At 46.5% G+C, this 18,547-nt stretch overlaps 1 protein-coding gene across 1 annotated transcript in view; it reads left to right on the top strand.

Annotated features, from left to right (window-relative positions):
- Positions 1-12,047: 12,047 nt before the first annotated feature.
- The window catches only part of LOC136144073 (phospholipid-transporting ATPase IB), a 389,187-nt gene continuing 382,687 nt past the window's right edge, over positions 12,048-18,547 (top strand). Inside the window, exon 1 of the mRNA XM_065901698.1 lies at positions 12,048-12,184. Coding sequence (XP_065757770.1) covers positions 12,084-12,184 — 101 coding nt within the window. The 5' untranslated portion in view covers positions 12,048-12,083. The remainder of the gene's footprint in view (positions 12,185-18,547) is intronic.

Below are 18,547 nucleotides of genomic sequence, written 5' to 3'. Positions count from 1 at the left end.
ACTGGCTATAGTCCGTGGGGTCCAAAGAGTCAGACTTGACTTAGCGACTAAGACTTTCACTTTTCAACACTTGAACTAGAGTGAGGCACTACTGTGATAAGCTGTGCATTTCAGGTGGTTACATCTTATGTATCTCTCAAGGAACTCTTTTGGGGGATTGGATTTAATAATTTTTATTTTGCTATAAAATATAATTGAACTTGCCTGGTAGCTCAGAGGGTAAAGAATCTGCCTGCAATGCAGGAGACCTGGGTTCAATCCCTGGGTTAGGAAGATCCTCTGGAGAAGAAAATGACCACTCCAGTATTCTTGCCTGGAGAATTCCATGGACAGAGGAGCCTGGTGGGCTACAGTCCATGAGTTCACAAAGAGTCAGTCACCGCTGAGTGACTTTCACATAAAACATAATTAAGTTTAGAATGGAGACTTTTGACTGAAACTATTAATGTCATTTTGTTTCAAAACTGTCTTAAAGTTATTCTTAGAGGATGATGGTAAAATTCAAAACAGAATGCAAATTTGTCTTTCAAACTGAAAGTTACTTAGGGGCTTCCCAGGTGGCTCAGTGGGTAAAGAATCTGCCTGCAATGCTGGAAACACAGGAGATGCAATTTCGATCCCTGGGTTGGGAAGATCCCTCCTGGAGGAGGGAATGGCAACACACTCCAGTATTCTTGCCTGGAGAATTCCGGGGACAGAGGAGCCTGGAGGGCTACAGTCCATGGGGTTGCATAGAGTTGGACACGACTTAGCAACTGAGTATGCATGAATAGGCCAAGATGCTGGCATGTTTCGATGATAGGCATTGATGTGAAACACGCATTCCTGTTGACAAGTGTGACTCAGCCAGGTGTGAGCAGGGGAGGTTGTGCTGGGCCCTCTGTGTCCACCACCCCCTGTCTGTGGCCTCAGCTGGGGCTGGAACTGATTTCCTGGTGGCCAGTTCCTGCGAGACACCAGGGTGGAATATGTGTGTGTACAGACCAAACACTGACAGGAGACTTGGATGAGATGGGGAGGGGCGCAGGTGTGTGTAAGGGGTGCCTTGCTTCCCCTCTGCAGGTGGGTCTGAGAGGTGCTGCTTCCGAGGAGGAGGTCTGAAGGATGGGGAGGGTTATCAGTGAACAAAGACCTTGGAGCTGCTTGTGTCGAACTGCAGAGAAAAAATTCAACCTGTAGGCACTGAGCTAGTTGCAGAGTTATACTTCACGTGTGTGTATGTGTGTGCGTGCGCACACTCAGTCATGTCCAACTCTTTATGACCCCATGGACTATAGCCCGCCAGGCTTCTCTATCACTGGGATTCTCCAGGCAAAAATACTGGAGTGGGTTGCCATTTCCTCCTCCAGGGAATCTTCCTGACCCAGGGATTGAAGCTGCATCTCTTGTGTCTCCTGCACTGGCAGGCGGGTTCTTTACCACTGTGCCACCTGGGAGTTACTCTTTGCCCCATTTTCTGTTTTCTCCCAGGTTGAGTATGCTTACCCTGTGATTGTTACTGGGATCATAAGGGTTAACATAGATAAAATGCTTAGACAAGGCTCAACAGAAGATAGAGGTGCTTCTTATCATAACCTCATATCTATGACCTCGTGACCTGATGGAGACAACAGACGTGGCGACACCGCGTTGGAAGAGGGGCTCGAGCTCCAGATGTCTGCGTCTCCTTGGCTCTGCACTGCCTTTTTAGCGATTTCCCATTTTCGAGACTTTCTCACTTCTCTGTCTGAGAAGAAACGTGATACACAAAATGTCACATCAGTAGGAAAGTCGTGAGGAGCCATTACACTGGGGAAGAGTATCTTTTGTATGTGACGAGTTCGCCATGAAGATGGATGAGTTGCCTCCTTCAACTCTGTGCATCATTTTTGAGGTTACGTTAAGATTGTTGAAAGTGCAGTGTTAGCTTTGCTTGTCACCATGGGTCATGGGACCCTAACAGGCTGGTTTGCATGTGACACTGGGTGGTGGCCGATGCACATGCACGTGCCTTTCTCTTGAATGTGGCATCTGACTTGTAGGCATTCAGAGCCCTAACGGCCATGGGAAGATGAGAAATTCCAGGAGAAACCTCACGGTGCTATACCTCCCACCTCTCAGGGAGAGCAGGGACAGGGAAGCATGGATTTTGGTTACGAGGAGTCTTTGCAGGTCAGTTTCTCACCCTTTTGTCATATTTACAGCAGATGTTGGGAGTCTTGACTCAGCATTTTCTAGCTTAAAGATGAGATGCCTCAGTGGGTTTTTAAAGGGTTGTTTGGAATTCAGAAGGATGGTGTCAGGGCCGGGCACTCAGAAGCTCGCCTCTGTGTTTGATCTTCTTGGGATAGAAAGGAGAGGGGTTGGGAGAGAAGAAACATTGGACAAGAGACATCTGAACTTTTCTCCTCTGGGCAAGGTTTCCCCAGTTGGGGAGCCAAGGTGTGAGGGACACATGAGGGTAAAACTGAGAGCTGATAGGTTTCGTTTTCGTGAATCACCTGCCTGACTGTCGATGAGGTCCGGGAGCTGACTGGAAAGCCTCTGGCTGACCAGAGGCTGGTCCTGCATGGCTGCAGGTGGATGACTGATATGAGCAGCCTGGATTCAGACAATGGCAGGGTGGCGGTTTCGTCAGAGAGAGCCCAGGTGAGGGGCAGCCTCCTGGGGACACGAATGCCCCCTGAAGGAGCCAAGCCAGACCTGTCACCATAGCCACAGATTCCAGCAGGGGGCCTGGGATATCACCCTGTAAACCAGTGGAGACCGAAGGCATCCAAGGATCTGGGCTCTTCCCACGCCCACGCCCTGCCCCGCGCCGCACCCCCCCCCCCCCCATGCTATCTGAAGGTGAGAGGAAGAGGGTGAAATTCTGGCAGGCAGAACATCTTTCCTCAAGAGAGTTAACACCACTTACATGAACTTTAAAAATTATAAAATTGGACTAAGTTCCAAACAGAACCGGATATTGCCCCTTCTCCCCTAGGTCCCTTTTGGGTGGTACCTTAGGGTCCAATTTGCAACTCCTCGAATTCAATCTACATTTTTCTCTGTCCACTTAAGACAGGATGTGTTGTGGTCACATTCTCTTTGTTCGTTGGACACATTTATTGAGCACCTTCTGTGTCCTGTCACTGGGGACATGGAGGTGACTGACACGAGCAGGGCCCTTGCTCGTGGAGCTTACAGCTAACGCTGGAAGTCAGAGGATGAGCAAACCAGTTTCCTAGGTGCAGTGAAAGGAAGGATGCGGCCTCAGGGAAGAACCGAGCTGAGGAATGCGGTGGAGATGGTGGGTTGTCAGGGGCTGTGATGGGATGGTGTCGGCAAAGCCAAGCCTAGAGGAGCAGACCAGGTGGAAGGAAAGGCAGGTGCCAGCGCCCTAGGGGACAGAGCTGAGGAGGGGAGAAGGCTGCTTTGACAGGAGGGGAGCTCCAAGACCAAGGGAGAGATGGGTCACCAGGGTGCTGGAGAGGAGTGCTGGCCGTGAGAACATGGGCAGCGAGCCTGTGTGCCTTTGGCCGAGGTCTCGGGAGTCTCAAAACACGTGTGTGTGTGTGTGTGTGTGTGTGTGTGTGTGTGTGTGTGTTTGTGAGAGAGAGAGAGAGAGAGAGAGAGAGAGAAAGACTTTAGTCGCTCAGTCATGTCCAGCTCTTAGCAGCCCCACGGACTATAGCCCGCCAGGCTCCTCTGTCCATGGAATTCTCCAGGCAAGAATACTGGAGGAGGTTGCCATTTCCTCCTCCAGGGGATCATCCCCACCCAGGGATCAAACCTGCATCTCCTGCACTGGCAGGCAGATTCTCTACCACTTAGCCACCAGGGAAGCCTAAAACACCTAGAATAGGCAAGCTACAAGTTCAGACTGTCCCTCTTCTAGGATTAACTGAGCAGAGACTGTGTTCACACATGTTGAATCGGTGGTAGGGTTTAAAGTCTGTCTGTAATTCCAGCCTAGTTTTGAGGCCCAGGGAGTGATGGAGAGTGTCCAATTCTAGCAAAAGGGGGACTTGCTTCAGAAAACTCACTGGGCTTGTATTTTAAGTCTCAGTCAATCCAGTACGTGTTGAAAAACCCTCTGAATTGAATATTTGAAACATAGCTTTTCTTCTTTGTTTTTAGTTATTAAATGTGTTTCCTTAAAAGTATACTTTTTTCACCTTTACTTAGCCACTTTATTATAGTCTTCGTTGTTGCTATTTCTAAACTTTAAATTTTTAATTTTCTATTGGGGTATCGCTGAGTCACAAGATTGTAATAGATTCAGGTGGACAGCAGAGCAACTCAGCCATATAAATACATGCATCCATTCTCCCTCAAGCTCCCCTCCCATCCAGGCTGCCACAGAACATTGAACAGAGTTCCATGGAAAGCATACTTATTTTAATTTACATGATGGATTTTAAGGTGTCTGTCTCCCTGGGTGGCTCAGACAGTAAAGACTCTGCCTGCAGAGTAGGAGACCTGGGTTTGATCCCTGGGTCAGGAAGATCCCCTGGAGGAGGGCATGGCAACCCACTCCTGTATTCTTGCCTGGAGAATCCTATGGACAGAGGAGCCTGGCAGGCTACAGTCCATGGGGTCACAAAGAATCGGACATGACTGAGCGACTAAGCACACGGGTATAGAATGAGCTTCAAGGAACAGCCCAGTCTGTGTAGCTGTGCTTACTGGACACTAGGCTTCGGGTGACCGTGGCTCACCCTTCACCCACCAGCTGGAGCCGGCCAGGCTGTGCATTAAGCATCACTGGCTTGTGTCTCTGCTTGTGTGATACCGTTCCTGGAAGGCTCTGCACTTTGTCTGCACAACCAGATCATAGCCATTCTTAATAGCTGATGCAAACTCTTCCTTAATGAAATTGCTCTGGTTTTCTGGCCCGCATGAGCCTGGCAGTCACGTTTGTCTTCGGAATTCCCAGGTTATTGGTTCTTTCTGTTGCCTCTGTTAAATGTAAGCCTCTGCCTTTCCCCTTCCCACCTTCCAGCAACACGCCTCTGTCTGGGAGATGCCCCATGACTCCAGGTGAAATAGTGCCCCACAACATCTTAAATTGTAAATAGTCCGTGGCCCATAATTTCCCCCCCATCTTTTCTTTCCCTGAAAAGAGAAACTAATAGGCATTTACAGTCATGAGAGACCCTGACTTGTTGGTGTATTTCCTTTGAAATCTTGGGTGGAAGTGGATCACAGATGCTGTGTTTGGGGAGATGTGGTTTGCACAAGATGGGGTCTAGAAAAGGCCCCTGAAGTATGTCTGTCAAGGCGAGAAGAGGCACATTTTGCATTTGTGCAGTGTTTTCATTATGTTGACTTTATTAGGAGAGCCAACAGCCCCAGTGCCTCCCTGGCTACCAGACTGCTCTGTGTCTGTCTTGAAGGTTTAGAAACATCTTTGTTAATATGGGTAGATCCCGGAGTTGAACTCGAAACTCCTTGGGAAGGAAAGAGTGTGTGTGTGTGTGTGTGTGTGTGTGTGCACACGCACGTGCGTGCACATTCATATACCTCTTGTTGCAAAGCTCTGTGATGACTGCAGTCTTTTCTTCGAAATCTTTCTGGAGGCAAAAAACCCCCCATCTTTACATACTTTACAGGTACATAAAAATTAGGAAAATGACATAACCAACAAAAAAATTTTTTTAATATTTTAATAGATACAAAAATAGTCAACAAAATGTGTTATTGAAATATAGTTGTTTACAGTGTTGCATTAATTTCTGTTCTATGGAGTGTTTCGGTTATATAAGCATATACTTTCATATTCTTTTCCATTAGGGTTTATCACAGATATTGATATCCTGTGCTGTACGTTGTGGGCTTCCCTTGTGGCTCAGCTGGTAAAGCATCTGCCTGCAATGCGGGAGACCTGGGTTCAACCCCTGGGTTGGGAAGATCCCCTGGAGAAGGGAAAGGCTACCCACTCCAGTATTCTGGCCTGGAGAATTCCATGCAGAGTTGGACACAGCTGAGCAAGGACCTTGTTTATCCAGCCAACTTTTAACTCATGTGGCCAAAGCCCAAGCACCTGTGTTGCCAGGAACTCGATGTCCTGTCTTTTTGATAAAGGAGAAATGTAATCTAACTTTTCCTTGAGATGGGGGTTAGGATATAGTCAGTTTAACTGTGAAAGGACTTGGTTTATATGAGTCAGCAAAATCTGGTTTGAAGAGGGGCTAGAATGGTTCATGCATTTTTTAGACTTTGGTGTTTAAAAAAAGAGACTGAGGTCCCATGTAGCCCCAAACCTAAAATATTTACTACCCGACCCTTTGCAGAAGTTTGCCAGCCCTTGATTTGTGTATTGTTTTGTGGCTGAAGAAACCAGGGCTCAGGGGGGCTGAGTTCATGGGGCAGCCGGGCCCAGTGGAAGGAGAATTGGGTCCAATTGTCTGCAGGTCTGACTTTTAACCCTGCTTTCACTGGACCTACTTAATACATTTCTGTGACTGTTGAAGTTTCCCTTTTGACTCTGTTATCCTAGAATTCAGAGTGGTGTCTGCAATGAGATTCAAACACTAACTACCAGGAGTTGGTCAAACTGCACATGTTAGGGACACAATTCTTTATGTCTGTCCTCAGTCAGACACCAACTGCAAGGTCTGGGGTCCCCAGAGCTCCAGCACTTATGAGCAAATGGCTACAAATTCAGGGTTCCCATTGACCTTGTGATTTCAATAATAAACTAGAATAACTCAGAGTTATTGGTTGTTCAGTCACTAAGTCGAGTTCAACTCTTTGTGATCCCACGGACTGCAGCATGCCAGGCTTCCCTGTCCTTCACTATCTCTCAGAGTTTGCTTAAATTCATGTCCATTGAGTTGGTGATGCCATCCAACCATCTCATCCTCTATCGCCCCCTTCTCCTTTTGTCTTCAATCTTTCCCAGCATTAGGGTCTTTTCCGATGAGTCAGCTCTTTGCCGACCTATATACAGGAGACCCATAAAAATATGGGAGACCCAGGTGACCAAAGTATTGCAGCTTCAGCTTCAGCGTCAGTCCTTCCAATGAATATTCAGGGTTGACTTCCTTTAGGATTGACTGGTTTGATCTCCTTATGATTATAGTTTTATCGGACAGGGTACCAATCAGGACTAGCCTATAGAGATGGAGGGAGGCTTGGGAGGTTCCCTGTGGGAAGCTTTCTCCAGACACATTACCTGAGCTTTGGTGTTCATAGTTTTATTGGGATTTCATGAAAAAAGAAACTGGAATTCTCCAGGCAAGAATACTGGAGTGGGTTGCCATTTCCTTCTCCAGGGGATCTTCCAGACCTAGGGATCGAACCTGGGTCTCCTGCATGCAGGGCGATTGTTTACCACTGAGCCAGGGAAGCCCATTCATTACACGGGTGTTATTAATTGGCCACATGACTGAACTTTCATCTGAGATAACTTTCTACCTGAGAAACTTCCCTGCATAACAGGGTGCAGAGCGACCTCTGTTTCCCAAACACCTCCTCTGCTTCCCGTGAAAGGTCTTCCTTCATGTCCTGACACCCCCCTGCCCCCTTAGCTCAGGATGTTACATAAGCTGCAATTTCCTGGCTGCGTTTTGGGCCTCATATTTTTATGGGACTCCTGTGTGTAGGTCTCCAGTCCCCATGTCTCCCCCTGAGCTCCCATTCAGGAGGTCAGGCTGATGTCAACTGGCTCAATCCCCAGCCCTCCAATCACACAGTGCTCCTGGCAGGTCAGCCCCCATCCTTAGACTGTCTAGGGTCCACAGCAGTCACCCCATTGGCATAAACTCAGGTGTGCTCAAAAGGCTCCAACATGAACAACAGATACTCCTATCACTTGGGAGATTCCAGGGGGCCAGAGCCTCCCCCCTGGGAAGCGAGGACTAAGACCAGCTGAATTCTTCAGTCTGCGACAGTGGCCGAGGCTTGACACTTCCCACGGAGCTGGGTGGCAGTGCTGCCAAAAGGCTTATCGCTTTAACAGGCTTCTGACTTAGGAAGGCAAGAGTCTTTCCCAAGAATTCTTTCTGTGTGATAGTAAACTTTGCATGCGAAAAGGCAGAAAATGCTCCTTCTGTCCTTGGAGGTTCTCCAGTTGATCTAGTAATCAAATTGACATAAGACAGATTGACAGAAAAACAAATCATCTCCCTGGGTCCCACGTCAAAGTTTCCAGGAGGCAGGCTCTTACTGGGTCATCTCGAACCACATAGCCGCATAGCCCTTTGTGTACCCAGCTGATAGGAGGACAGGGGCAGAGTTGGACTAGAGAGTGCCCCTGCCCTCGTGGCCCTGGCTGTCCACTGCCCAGTCTGGGTTGCTCTGTGCTCATCTGAGTCTCTTCTTTCCTTTTACTTTGGCTTCTTTCTCAGTAGATGTTTCCTGAGTTCCTGCTGACACCAGGCTTCTGTACATGGTGGAGTTGTAAACATACACTTTGATTTTATACAGTGGTATTTTCCTAGTGCATTAACTCAGAATTCACCTCACGAGCCTGAATTTGAAACCCTATTCATAATGTGCTTTGCTATATATGGTACAGCATTCTCCTTAGGCAAGACATTTTCAACAAATCATGTTAGTTATTTTCAAAATATTAATGTCTTTCTCCAAAGAAGGATTGGGTCATGATGCAGCCCCTGAGCTAGAAGAAAGTTATCTGAGTCCTAGAGGTGGGATGAGGAGGCAGGGACAGTATTTCTACTTAAATTCCAGATTTGGCCCCATAGTTGTATAGAAAGGTGAACTGGCCTGATAGATGACATGTTCTTGGGAAATCATTTGCTTCATGTTGTTTCCACCAATTGTGTCAGTAATTTTCCACCCCAATATTTATGATCCAACATTGAAATACTTATTAGGGAAAACTTGTGGCCTCAGTCTTCTCTTCACACCTCAGTTATCCAGTATTTCTTCTTCTTTCTGATCCACACATTTTGTCCAAAAGAAGTCACACAAAATTTTCTTTTGAGCCGTTTCTCATGTCCATTGTTTTCCCCTTCTCCATGCAATAGATACTTTTATCATTTTGCTTCTAGATAGTTGGGCTTCCCCAGTAGCTCAGCTGGTAAAGAATTTGCCTGCAATGCAAGAGACCCTGGTTTGATTCCTGCGTTGGGAAGATCCTCTGGAGAAGGGATAGGCTACCCACTCCAGTATTCTTGGGCTTCCCTTGTGGCTCAGCTGGTAAAGAATCTGCCTGCAATGCAGGAGACCCTGGTTTGATCCCTGGGTTGGGAAGATCCCCTGGAGAAGGGAAAGGCTACCCACTCGAGTATTCTGGCCTGGAGCATTCCATGGACTGTATAGTCCATGGGGTCACAAAGAGTCAAACATGACTGAGCACCTTTCACTTTCACTCCTCGATGGTGGAGTTCATTTTCTGCCTCGGGTACGCTTGTCTCCTGCTTAGAAACCGTCTGTGGTTCATCTGACCTTCAGATGAAGTTCAGGTTTCTTCCCCTGGTGTTAAAATCATCCACAGTCTGGCCACTGACTATTTTTCTGAGTTTCCTGTCTATTATTTCCCAGTTTGGATGCTCAGCGCTGGATTTTGCCATTCTCAGTTGCTCCCCACCCCCCCCCCCACACCCCCCGCAATGCGCTTTGTCTACGGGGCCTCTGTCTGAGGTCTTCTCGTCCTCACCCAGGTTGTCCTCCTTTTCCCTACTGTAAACCTGACCCAGAGGTTAAGGCTCTGAGACCCTCACACTGTTCTGACCAGCTCTCCGCCCTTGGCACAAAGTGGCCGCTGACCTCTGACCCCGCTGGCCCCTTCAAGTCCCCTCTTTGTCACTTGGTCCTAGTCACTGCTAACCGGGGTTATGCTAGTTAACACTTTTGAGAGCAGGAGCCAGCCTTTTTGTTTTTGTGTTCTCGCCTGCATCTCACCATGGATTCCCAACTGTGGCTACCCATTCATATCACTTTAAGAAGCTTTAAAAACAAGAGGCACAATCGGTGAGGGTGGGACCCAGGAACTGGCTAATTGTGCGAGGTTTTTCGGTGATCGTCTGCAGCCAGAGTTGAAAGCCACTGAACGAAGACCAGGTGAGCTGCTCTGCCCACAGGAGGGTGTGAGGCTTGTGCCCTTGCTGCCCATCACCGCATCCCTGCCTGGAGAATTCAAAGCGACCCTTTACATGACTTACTCAACCAGCAAATACAAGTGCCCTTCATGTACCAGGCACTGTTCTGGGCGCCCCGTCCCTGTAGTGGACAAAACACATCTCTGCTGCTTTGGAGCTTCTGCTCTTGGCCTTGGGGAGACAGACCATAAATAAATAATGTCAGGTAATGATGACACCGGCTGTGGAGGAGAACAAAGTGGGGTGAGTGGGCAGAGAGGAAAGCAGCACTTTTGTATAGGCTGGTTTCAAAAATATCCTGTGTCGGCCTTAAATCAGCAAATGCTTTAAAACCAGCCTCCTCTGAGGTCCAGCCGGTTTGAAGGTCTTGCTGCTCTCTGCTGCCCCCTGTGGACAAGCAGGGAGTAGAGCAGAGGGATGCCAGACAATGAGGGCTACATGGGGTGATCTGAGAATGGGGGGTCCGGTACTCAGACCTACACCCAGCTTGTGACCAGGGACCCGGTTGTGAGCATGTCCCATGACAGCATGTCAACCCTCAATAGCCAGTGTTACACTAGGGTGTCCCCATCTTAGGATGCAGATTGTAACAGGATTGTAATCACTTGGAAAAGGTGATAAATTTACATAGCTCAAACTGTCTACTTCAAAATGTTTCTGAGCATGAAGTGGCTGTGTCTGAAGTGAGATGCCTCTTACCTAAGTTCTGCGACACCTGTTTCTTTTATAGGTGGGACGTGCGGCAGGTACTAGAGCACAGTAAGTGTTAGTCGCTCAGTCGTACCTGACTCTTTGCGACCCCATGGACTGCAGCCCACCAGGCTCCTCTGTCCATGAGATTTTCCAGGCAAGGATACTGGAGTGGGTTGCCCTTTCCTTCTCCAGGGGATCTTCCCCACCCAGGGGTCGAACCGGGAGTCTCCTGCACTTCAGGCAGATTCTTTACCGGCTGAGCTACAAGGGAAGCCCAGCTGGGATTTAAGGAAAAGGAGAGAGGCCGCGTCACCTGCAGGGCACTTATTTCTGTGAGCCTGGACTTCAGGGCCTCCTTCCTGAAGGTCAGTTCTCAAGCTGGGTTGCCCTGTCCAGGGAGGGAGACTGCCTTGTGTTTGGAGGTGTGTGTGTGTGTGTGGGGAGGGGGGTGGTGGTGTTGGGGGGTGAGCCCAGGGAAGTGGTTTCAGTAATGGTTATGTCATCATTCCCCTTGCTGACCCCTCCTCAAGTGAAGGTGAGTGGGGAGTTTTAGCCCAAGAAAGGGTTAGCTGTATGGCTGAAATCGAGTCTTAAGGAGACAGAGGGGCTTGGGTCTTAACCACAGAGACTCGGGATGCAGGCTCGGGGTAAGGCTCGCATGTACCCTTGAGCTGGGATGGGCAGTGCTCTGTGGTCAGGTGGCCAGGGGCATCTGCTGGTCTGTGCAGGCTAAGCTGGGGGGGCCAGGGCTCTGCACTGAGGTTTGGGAATTTCATCTTGAAGCACAGAGGTGCCCCTTCTCCTGGGCCCGAATGCAGGGCACACCCCCTTGCGGTTCCTCTCGCGGTTCCCAAGCACAAAGGAGCCAGAAAGCCTAGCTCCAGAATTCGGTCTCTGGGCCTGGAGGGGGAGCTCGCCCGGGGGAGCGGAGGCTCTGGTCTCTGTTCCCCATATCCCCGCAGTCCACGGGGGGTCCTGCCTCCAGCCGTGCGCCCCTCACCATCCTCGCCGAGCCTGCGGGTCTGGCGCAGGGGCTGCAGGTTTGGGGAGGAAGGGTGGAGGGAGGAGGGGAGGGGGAGGTAGCGGGGGGAGGGACGAGTTGGGGCGGGGCCGAGGTTCCCACCCCCGGAGAGGCTCCTCCGCCTGGGGACCAGCGGGCGGGGCGGGGCCGGCGCCCGTCTCCAGGGCAGCGGAGGGACTGGGTGGCGCGACGCCCGGAGCATCCTTGCAGCTAGTCCCCGCCCGCCGGTGCTGCCGCCGCTGCCCTGCGTGACTTCTTTGTGTTTTGCGTTCTGCCCGCGCCTCTTCTCCGCAGGACCTGTCCGTCCTCCTCCGGGCTACAAGAAGGCAGACGATGAGATGTCCCGGGCCACGTCTGTTGGAGACCAGCTGGACGCACCAGCCCGCACCATTTACCTCAACCAACCGCATCTCAACAAATTCTGTGACAACCAGATCAGGTAGGCGAGGGCGGCGCAGTCGGAGCAGTTCATTAATTCCCCCATAGGAGGGGGCTTGGCTTCCTCTGAGACCCCCGCAGGAGCCAAGCCAGACCCCACCCGTGTCCCTGGGGCCTCCAGCCCCATCCTCTCCCCTCCCCACTCAAGCCCGGCAGTCTATACCCGCGTTTCCCATTGGGGTGTGGGAATATACCTTTCATCCTTCTGTCCTTTGCGTTGGTTCTCTGTGCAGGCTGTCTGTGAGCCTGGCAAAAATAAGGTTTCTTCTCTCTCTTCATCCCTGAGTGCCCTCCCAAGAACTCCCCCATCCCGTTTTTAAGCTAATTTTTTAGAGACAATTTAAGACTGTTTTAAGTACTCCTTAGCAATTTGCCGACTGTAATGTGGCAGAGTGCTTTATAATGGATCCCTCTTCTCACAAGAACTTGCATTCAGCTTTCAATGCCCAGGACATTTGTTAAGAAGGCTTTCTTTTCTGGGAAACTTCGCCCAGAGTTAGCGGGAAGACGGATGAACACTAAGATTTAGATGCCTGCTCTATGCCGGCAGCTCTGTTGGACGCTTTAGTTACACTAGCTTTATGAAACCTCATCACCTCTAGAAGAAGGCAGTCTTGCCTTCATGTGAGGAAACCGACATAAGAAGATAGATGTTAAAGGACCTGTGGCCATTTAGCTACCAAGTGGCAGAGCTGGACATAGAACCCAGCCTGTCTGGCTGCTGAGCTCAAAGTGTTTGTGCTGTGCGAAGCTAAATCTTTTAGGCACGGAAGCTGGCATGTTTGCAAATTTCATTAAACTTTTAGGCTTCAACAACTTTATCCCTGGGAGGGACTTCAGAGGATGTGGTTCTGTGAGTGGCTCCGAACCGCGTGCTCAGGTGCAGAGAAGGGAGGTAATGGGTCAGGTTTGCCAGTACTGTGTGTGCGCCTAGCTGAATTCCAGTCCAGAGCTCTCTCTTGAAAGCTGTGGCTAAAACTTGGTTGTGTGTTGTGTCACCCTGAAGCCTTAGCACTTGAACTTAGCCTGAAATCTTTATTCAGAAAGGCCTGGCTGTTGGGTGTTATTGTAGCTTCATAGGGTTGGGGGTAAAATAATGGTGCGTATACTGTGCAGAAGTGACACTTATTAAAAGAGTGTTAGATTATCCTGACTTTATTTTGGGTTTTAAGAATGGCCATCGGGGTCTATTTTTTACTTAAATGTGTAGCTTGGAAGAACAACTGAGGCCAAAATTCAAGGATGAGTGGGTTTGGTTTAAGATGCAGAGCAGCGCACATATGAGTTACTGCTTCACCCACTAGGATAGCGCTAATCAAACAGACAGTAGCAAGTGCTGGCAAGAATGGGGAGAAATGGGGCCCCTCCTACATTGCTGGCGGAAATGGAAAGTGGTGCAGCTGCTATGAAAAACAGTTGGGCAGTTTCTTAAAAGGTTAAATGTAAAGTTACACATGATCCAGCTATTCGAGGTGAATATACCCAAGAGGAAGGAAATCACACATCCACACAGAACTGGGTGCAGATGTTCATAGCAGCTTCTGCAGAGTGGCCCAAAGGGGAGACAACCCAGTTGTCTATCAACTGACAAGTGAATAAACAGAATGCGATACGTCCATACAGTGGAATGTCATTTGGCCACAAAGAGGAATGTAATACTACAACATGGATTAACCTTGAACACATTGTACTAAGAGAAAAGCCAGTAACAGGTCTCATGTATGATTGCATTTATATGGAGCATCTAGAAGAGGCAAATCCATTGGGACAGAAGATAGACTACTGGTTTCTAGGGTGGAGGAGGAGGTTGGGAAAAGGGGAGAGACTGTAATGTATGTGGGGTTTCATTGTGGGGTGACGGATCCATGACTCTGTGAAACACACCTACACCATCCGGAATCCCGCGTTGACAGCATAATTCCATTTCCTCAGATTTTGTCATGTGTTTCTAACTTTAAGATGTTTTCAAGTAGTGTTTTTGCCTTGTTGTTCAGTTGCTAAGCCACATCTGACTCTTTGCGACCCCTTGGACTGCAACACACCAGGCTCCCCTGTCCTTCACTATCTCCCAGAGTTTGCTCAGATTCATGTCCATTGAGTCGGTGATGGCAAGCAGCCATCTCATTCTCTGTCATCCCCTTTTCCTTTTGCCTTTCATCTTTCCCAGAATCAGGGTCTTTTCCAATGAGCTAGCTCTTCGAATCAAGTGGCCAAAGTATTGGAGCTTCAGCTTCAGCAGCAGTGAATATTCAGGGTTGATTTCCTTTAGGATTGATTGGTTTGATCTTGTAGTCCAAGGGACTCTCAAGAGTCTTTTGACTAGTTCCTATTAATTTTCTTAATTTCAGTATTCATTTGTGGATGCGTAAAGCTGGGAGAAAGAAATAGGGGTCTTTTTTTTTATTTTGGGGAGTCTTTGTGTTTTGTCTAAATTCTCTAGTTCCCATGGAAGGTGAAGATTTTTAAAAGTCTAGGTAATGGGGTCTCACAACCTGTTCTTTAATTCACTCACATTGACTTTTTAAAAATTTTTATTTATTTATTTTTTATTGAAGTATCAATTGATTTGCAATGTTAGTTTCAGGTGTATAGCAAAGCAATCAGTTCTACACACAGCTCTATATATACATGTATATGTATAAATCCTTTTCCAGATTCTTTTACACCATAGGTTATTACAAGATATTGAATATAGTTCCTTATGCTATATAGTAGGTCCTTGTTAGATCTATTATGTATATATATAGTTGGGTGTATATGTTAATCCAAAACTCCTAATTTGTCCCTCCTCCTGTCTTTCCCTTTTGGTGGCCATAAGTTTGTTGTGTATGTCTGAAGACTCACTGACTTTTGAGACTGATTTTTATATCAGAGATTTCCAGTGGCTGCTTGATATGCAGTTTCATTTGTACTTTTTTGGAGTGGGGGAGGGCTAAACGGGAGTATACCATAGATGGAATAAAGGAATAGGAATAAAAAAAATAGGAATAAAAATAAGAATAAAGTAGGTAGACACAATCATTCCTTATGTGTGAGTGTACAATTGAATTAGTTAAATATTCTTACAGTTCCTATGGTTTCTTAGTTCATGGCTTATACGGTGAGCATCAGTTTCAGAACTCATGGAATAGGCTGTTAGAAATTAAGGTGTGTTGCCTGCTGTCCTAGAATATGGTCTTCCAATTTTTACTTTATCTTGACTTTATTTAATTAGGAATTACTAATGGTAATGTGACTCATAGTTCATTAAAGAATTGATTTTAAAGCTTCTTGGCATTATGGTTTAAGGATTTTATAAAATGTTGAGCAACACTGTTTTAGCACTGGATCATTCATTTTATAAAATACTGATTCAAAAAAAATAAGACTTCTTATCTTGGTCATGAATGTTTGCTGAAAGTTGATAAAGTTACTGAAAGGGATATTTTCATTAAAGGGAGTTGATAAAGGATTTCTTTTTCTTAATAGCTTTTTCTTGAGAAAACACTGATGGATTTTCTTGGTGGGTCAGACAGTGTCATTCCAGGTGGTCTGCATCTAAATTGAGGCTTTTGAGAAGGGACCACGTGATTGGTGGAGGAGGGTGTTGGGGTTGTCTGGCATATTTGATACTCTACCCTTTCGAAGGCTGGTCTTCCCTGGGACCCAGCTGTCACTGATCTTCCCCCAACCCAGGGCCTCCCTGGATTGGAACCTGGTAATGGTGACAGTTGCTCTTGACCACCTTCATTGGCAGCTGGTGTTTTGACTTAGCTAGAGGCACTGGAGTTTGCCAGGAAGGGATGTGGTGGTTGGGTATTTGGGGAGGTTGGTGAGGGCAGGATGGTACCATTAGAATAGGGATGGATGGTCTGGGGTTAGCGTTTGGACTGGTGTGTCTGTCCAAGTAGGAGGCGCCACCAGGCTAGTGGGAGTGAGAAGTTCACTGCCTGGGTTGACTGTGGCCTTGGTGGCCCCAGGGGAATGCCAGTTGTGGTGACTCAAATTCCAAGTTGTTTCCTGAAATTCCGGGAGGGTCTGTGCTATGTAAACAGATGTCTTTCTTAACCTTGTTCTTGACACTTGACACCAGCATTTAATTTGACCTGAAGCTGTGGTAGGATGAAGTTTTCCATTACTGAAGCCAGTGAATTTAGATTATCATAGTTATAGAGACACATAACATGGTCTTTTCTTGTGTGTGTGCTGTGTGCTAAGTCATTTCAGACGTGTCCGACTCTTTCTGACCCTGTGGACTGTAGCCCACCAGGTTCCTTTGTCCATAGGATTCTCCAGGCAAGAATACTGAAGTGAGTTACCATTTCCTCCTCCAGGGGATCTTGTCGGGAATGATTTTTCTAGGACCTTAACTGTGAAGACAATAGTTGTCTTTCATTATCCAGAAATGGGTAGATTTTGCAGTGTAATTATTACATCTGTACATGTACGATTATATGTATGTCTACTTTATAAGATTCCTTTTCTGAAGTGTACAATCACATCGCCTTTAAAATTGGACAGGTTTATTGAGAGATAATTCACATACCATATAATTTCGCCCATTTAAAGGATACAGTTTTGTGGCTTTTAGTATATTCAGAATTGTACATGCATCACCACCACTTCAGAACATTCTGTCATTTTTTGAATAAACTGTTCCCATGGCTGTCATATCCTAGTCCCTTTCTCTCCAGGCTTGAGACAACCACTAACCTACTTCCTATCTCTGTAGACTTTCCTGTTCTGGATATTTTATATGAATGATACCATGTCCTTTAAGCATTTTAAGTTAAATATTAAATGCTTATAGAAAGTTTGATATTTAGAGAAACTTGGTATTAATTATTCTTCATGGAGAATAATTAACTTCATGTATCTATATCTTAAATGTTTCAAGTTAAATTTTTTTCCAGAAAATATCTTCATGATTTTATTGGTCAAAGGAATGGGCAATGTTTATGCCATCAAGTTCAGTGCAATCTTTTTATGTGAATGTCAGCACACCACATAAAACAGTGAGTTTCAAGGCTATCAGATGGTTTTCTCCAGTGTTTGAAATGAGATCTTCAAAGCAAGTTAAGAATGTTTATAGATACTCAGTTTTGAATGAGTCATTCATTTCAGGTAGGAGTTTTAGGTAGGAAAAATCTTCATTAAAGCAGTAACTCGAACTTTACCAAGCTGTTGCATTGCTTTAGGTTCCTTTGTCTTGAAAGAAATTGACTTCATGTGAATATTCTGTTGGTTTTGCCAGGATAAGATTGAAATAGAATTTTGCCTTTACAGAAAGAATTGAGTACAGGGTGGTAGGTCTTGTAGCATCATAGTTGTATAATATTCTGCTGGGATCCTGATGTCTGAGAGGATATTTTTGTCTTAAGTGTTGAAGAGAACAGAGTCATGTTCAAAAGCACTTTGTGCATGAGTAGGGGTGGTAAGTGATGATACGGTACCAGCTCTAAGACCGTGGAGGACTTCTAGGAGCAGTGACTCTTCCTGGGCGGCTACTGCTGCAGAATTTAAGTGGAATCTGGTCTCACAATGAAGGTGCTTACAGTTTAATGGAGAAAGAATACCAAGATGCTGTTAACAACTCTAACTTCCTTTTGATTCACGTACAGATTGTTGTATTAAGAACCATGGTTTACAGATCTCACTTGAGATAGTTATCCTTGTCAAGATTGGTGAAGGTATATAAAAACCCTTATCAAGAATAGTTGATTAAGAGCTATACAGAAACATATATCTATTCTATTTCAGGTTCTTTTTCTAATAGGCTATTAGAGTATTGAGGAGAGTTCTCTGTGCTATAGTAGCACCTTGTTATTTATCTATTTCCTATAACGTAGTATGTATATGTTAATCCCAACTTCATTTGCATGTATCTTCCCATCATTTCCATAGAATTTGGCCAACGAAAGAAAGTAAATTCAATGTGCAACACCAGCCACCCCCTCACCCCAAATATTTGATTATGTTGAAAGCATTGCATTTACCTTCTTTCAAATGACCAAGATTTTCTCCCATTTAATGTTCTTTTTATTTTTCTGTTTACTTATTTTTTTTAATGAAAATTGTATGTATTTAGAAAGTGAAAGTGTTAGTTGCTCAGTCATATCTGACTCTTTGTGAACCCACGGACTGTAGCCTGCCAGGCTCCTTTGTCCATAGGATTCTTCAGGCAAAAATACTGGTGGGTTGTCATTCCCTTCTCCAGGGGATCTTCCTGACCCAGGGATCGATCCCTGGTCTCCTGCATTACACGTGGGCTCTTTACCATCTGAATCATCAGAGAGCCCCAATATAAATATACTTTTAATTTATTTTAAATATTTTTTAATGAAAATTGTATGTATTTAAGACATACAAAATGAGATTTGATTTA

This window comes from Muntiacus reevesi, chromosome 11 (genome assembly GCF_963930625.1).
Source record: "Muntiacus reevesi chromosome 11, mMunRee1.1, whole genome shotgun sequence".
Classification (NCBI taxonomy): Eukaryota; Metazoa; Chordata; class Mammalia; order Artiodactyla; family Cervidae; genus Muntiacus; species Muntiacus reevesi.
The sequence above is the reverse complement of the archived record's forward strand: the minus strand, read 5'-3'. Positions and strand labels throughout refer to the sequence as shown.